Below are 4,327 nucleotides of genomic sequence, written 5' to 3' on the forward strand. Positions count from 1 at the left end.
TCGCCCTGTCCGCCTGTCCCTCCATTCCTCCCACCCCTTGTCCCTCTGCCCGTCCCTCCGTTCCTCCAGCGCCCCCATCGCCCTGCCTCATCCCTCCGTCCCATCTCTGCACCCTGTCCCGTGCCTCAGCCCATGCCCCGACCCCTCCTCCCATTGCCCTGCCCGTCCCTCCGTTCCTCCCACACTTCGTCCCTCCACCCGTCCTGGGTCTCGTCGCCCTGCCTGTGCTTCAACTTGTTATCCCACACCGGCTGCACCCCTTCCCTTTGCGTGTCCTACACTGACCAGGCTGGCCCCTGCCCTGCCCCTCCACCCCCCACGTGTCTTGTGCTGGGGCCCACCCCTCTCTGTCCTGGGCCCCTTGTGCCAGCTGTGCTGTGCCCCGCCCCCCCCATGCCGTGCCGTGTCCCACCCTCCCCTTCACCTACACGTCCTGTGCCCCCCGTGTGCCCCACACTAACCAGGCCTTGTTCAGGTGGGTGCTGGTGGCAAGCTCCATGCTCAGCCCTACTCACTCTTGTGTCTCCCAGGAGGTGCGGAGCAGCGACACCCTGGAGCAGCTTCTGCAGAGCCAGCGGGAGTGGGAGCAGAGCGAGCCAGGCCGCCTGTGCCAACCCCCTGGTGCCCAGGGACGGGTGAGGAGCCGGAAGGAGGCACTGGTGGCCTGGCTGGTGAGGAGCAGCCCAGTTGGGGCACAAGGTGAGACTGCAGGTCACACTGCTCCACCTGCACTGCCAGTGCTCGGCCCATCACCCCCTCCCCCAGCACAGCACCATCACCTTTCCTGCCCCCCGGGCAGCCCACCCCAGGGGATGCCATCTCCCTGTGTCCTTCCCCTTCGGGGCAGCCCCCCATCTTACCTCAGCGCAGTGCCATCTCCGTGTGTCCTCCCCACCCAGGGGCAGGCTCCACCAATGCCAGACACACAAGCTCCCCTGCCCTGCAGTGTCTCTGGGGGATGGAGTGGGCAGGGCAGAGCTCAGTGACTAGGGTGACCAGATGTCCCGATTTTATAGAGACAGTCCCGATTTTGGGGGCTTTTTTTTATATGGGCACTTATTACCCCCCACCCCGTCCCGATTTTTCACACTTGCTATTTGGTCACCCTATCGGTGACACCACCCTGGCCGGGGTCGCTCACGCTCTGTTCTTGGCAGACCCAGTTCCCAGCTGCGCTGACATGCGAGCCACCTACCCTGCGGCCTGGAGCGCGGCACAGATCACCAGCATGGCCCCCTCCCACTTCGAGGGCTGCCTGGGTCTCATCAGTCAGGACCCTGCACTCTCGCCCGAGCAGCTCCGCGCCGCTCTGGGCAAAGCCAAGCAGGTGGGAGACAAGCCGGTGACCTGGAGAGGGCGTGCAGCCGTGGGGAACTGGTGTGGCTAGAGCCCCGGCTGAAGCCGCTGGGCCCAGGGGCAGGCAGAGCTGGCATGGCTAGTCCCAGATGGCATTGGTACCCACCGAAGGGTGTGAGTGGGGCATGGAATGGGAGATGGGCGGGTTCTAAGCTCACTGAGACAGGGAAGAGGGTGGGGAGAGCGGTACTCATCAAGTGGGGATCCAGGCTCACTCAGTAGGGCAGCCAGCAGTGCTGTGCTTGTGGGGGGAGCTGCTCTTGCTGGGGGGCTGTGTCAAATGTGAGAATTTTGGTAATATTTTTATGATTCCTGTGTGCCTCAGTTTCCCTCTGTGCTTTGCATTGCTAGATACAGAGCGAAGGGTTAAAAAGCTGCTCTTGAAGCAGGACATGAGCCGTCAGGGTCAGTCTAGCTGTCTAGGGTGAGATGAGTGCAGAGCCAGCGCTGGGTGTAAGCCCACTAAGCAATTGCTTAGGCCTCTGAGCAGCTCCAGGGTACCCCCCATTCGCTTTGTAGGAGAAGAACTTGTCTGTTGGGGGGAGGGAGGGGGAATATTCCTGTGCAGGGCTCCGATGGGCTGCCCCGGCTCTCCATGGGCCGTTACAGAGGATCTGGAGGGACAATGGGAAGCCCAAGGGTTGTTTCGCCACTAACAATGTGAGCTCTGCAGGACTCTGGCCATGGACAGAGACCTGCCTGGGCTGGGATCAGAACCAGCCTCTGGGGAGACACAGGAGCTGCCTTGGGACTGAAACAACGGGGCAGGGAGGGAGAGGGGAACCAGGAGCAGCCTGGCTCAGGGAGCCTGGCTTGGCCAGGCTGGATAATGGCTGAACCCTGGTGGCTCTGTGCTGCCCGAAGGCCTTCCCAGGCTGTGCGCAGGGACTAACACACCTGCTCTGGCTGGACAAGGCTGCCTGCTGGCGGGGTGCTGCTGGGCATCGCTCGCCTACAGAGCACAGCCCGGCCCAGCAGGCTCAGCTGGACTGGCAGGGCAGAGCTCCCAGGGAGACGCTGCAGGGCTGCGGCCCAGAGGCTCGGGCTCGGAGGTGGGGGGACACATGCCCTGCCCTGAAGGACGGGCGGGACCCCGCGGGGTCTGGGACACTGAAGGGCTCCTCCAGGGGAGGTTTAAGAGCTGGGGCATAGGAGAGCCTGGGATGGTGTGCTGTGGGGAGCCGTGCTTCGGGGGGGGGGGGGCCAGGGGGGGGGGGGGGGGGGGGTGCTCACAGGGGGAGGGGGGAGCCGTGCTGGGGGGGCACCATTTTTGCAACGTCCTGTCCTTCGTGCCGTGCAGCTGTTTGGAACTGCCCAGCCCCTGCAGCCGGTTCATGTCCTGCAGCTGGGCCTACTGGCCACCCAGCTAAGCGAGCAGGAGCTGCAGGAGCTGGAGCTCTCCAACTGGGGGGCCCTCTCTGTCCTGGGGGTCCTGGAAGGCTGGACAGCAAGACAGGTGAGGCCTCATTCAGTGCCCCTGGGCCATGGCAAGGAGCCCAACCCTCCTGTGCCCCAAAAGCCCCTGGGCCCGCCTCCCAGCCCCCGGCTCATGGGGACTGGGCTGGGGCCCAGCCCTGCTGCCTGCTGAATGTGGGTCTGTCACGGAGTGTGGGGGAGACCAGGCCCTGCACCCCCCTTCCTGCGATTCACCAGGACTCTCAGCCAGCCAGTAAAACAGAAGGTTTATTTCGACGACAGGAACGCAGTCCAAAACAGGTCTTGCTGGTACAGACAACAGCCCCCCACCTTTAGTTAGGTCCATCTGGGGGCCCAGGGAGGCCCCAGCCCCGTCAGGAAGCCCAAGCCCCATCGGGGCACCCCTCTCCATTTTCCAGCCAGCTCCAAACCTGATCACGCCCTTCAGCCCCCCCCCCCTTCTGGCCTTTTCCCAGCTCCTCCCCCAGCCTTTGTGTCCTGTGTCCAGTTCCCCGGGGCAGAGGTGTCACCTGGCCTACAACCCCCCTCCTGGGTTCTCAGGTTACATGCTCCGGTCTCCTCCCTTCCCCAATGCAGGCAGCCCCAGCAAAACTCCCCTGCAACCTTCCCAGGTCAATACTCCCCACTCAGCATTCAAAGACCACATCAAGAACATTCCCACTTCATCACCGGGTCTGGCTGGGGTGAGGGGGCTGCCCTGGGCTACGCTGACGGGGGCCGCTCTCCCCCCAGATGCGAGCCATGGTCTCCAGCTTTCTGCGCCAGAGTGGGGTGAGTGTGCAGGGCCTGGCACTCCTAGAGCTGGCTGCCCTCGGGCACCTCCTGTGCGGTCTCCATGTCGACGAGATGCGGATGCTGAACAGCCGGGAGTTCAGGTCTGGGACTGGGGGCGCAGCCACGGGGAGGGAGTGTGGGGGGGGTCCCTTTGGGAGCTGGGGTTCAGAGAGTCCCAGTTTACAGGTGTTAATGCTGCTCTGAGTCCAGCAGCCAGAGAGCGAGAGGCAATTGGGAGTTGCCCAGCAGTGGGATGTGAGATGTGTGTGCTGGTCCAGGGGAGCAGTGTCGGCCCTGGGGGGCATTTGTGGGGCGGTGTCTGGGTGCCATCGGTGTTGGGGGTGGCGGCTGTGACTCTGGGGGATGGGTCTGACGTGGGCTGTGCTCCCTTCTCCCACAGCCAGGCTGCCCCGTTCGTGGGCTCCCTGAGGCTTGGCTGCTCTGAGAGGCAGCTGGAGACACTGGCTGAGCTGCTGACATCCCGCTTGGCGTTCGGCCCCGTTAGCAGCTGGGGCCCCGAAATCTTCACTGAGATCGGAACACTGGCAGGTGAGGGGGGCCGGGTGGAGCGGGGCAGCGGGACCCTGGGGAAGGTGGTGGGAGGCAGGGACTGTGGGGTAACTGGGCAGCCGAGGAGAGTGTGGCCATGGGCCTTCTGCTCTGAACCGCCTGGCCAGTGCCCTGCAACTCCTAGCGTCCCCTGTGTGTAGGAGGTGCATGACAGACCAGACCCACGGCCCATCCAGCCTGGAACCCCTGA

At 64.3% G+C, this 4,327-nt stretch overlaps 1 protein-coding gene across 1 annotated transcript in view; it reads left to right on the forward strand.

The window, feature by feature from the left end:
* The window catches only part of STRC (stereocilin), a 22,542-nt gene that overhangs the window by 15,527 nt on the left and 2,688 nt on the right, over window positions 1-4,327 (forward strand). Inside the window, exons 21-25 of the mRNA XM_026648479.1 lie at window positions 531-699; window positions 1,158-1,327; window positions 2,657-2,812; window positions 3,526-3,668; window positions 3,968-4,116. Coding sequence (XP_026504264.1) covers window positions 531-699; window positions 1,158-1,327; window positions 2,657-2,812; window positions 3,526-3,668; window positions 3,968-4,116 — 787 coding nt within the window. The remainder of the gene's footprint in view (window positions 1-530; window positions 700-1,157; window positions 1,328-2,656; window positions 2,813-3,525; window positions 3,669-3,967; window positions 4,117-4,327) is intronic.

This window comes from Terrapene carolina, unplaced genomic scaffold, assembly GCF_002925995.2.
Source record: "Terrapene carolina triunguis isolate 2854851 unplaced genomic scaffold, T_m_triunguis-2.0 Scaffold67, whole genome shotgun sequence".
Lineage (NCBI taxonomy): Eukaryota > Metazoa > Chordata > Testudines > Emydidae > Terrapene > Terrapene triunguis.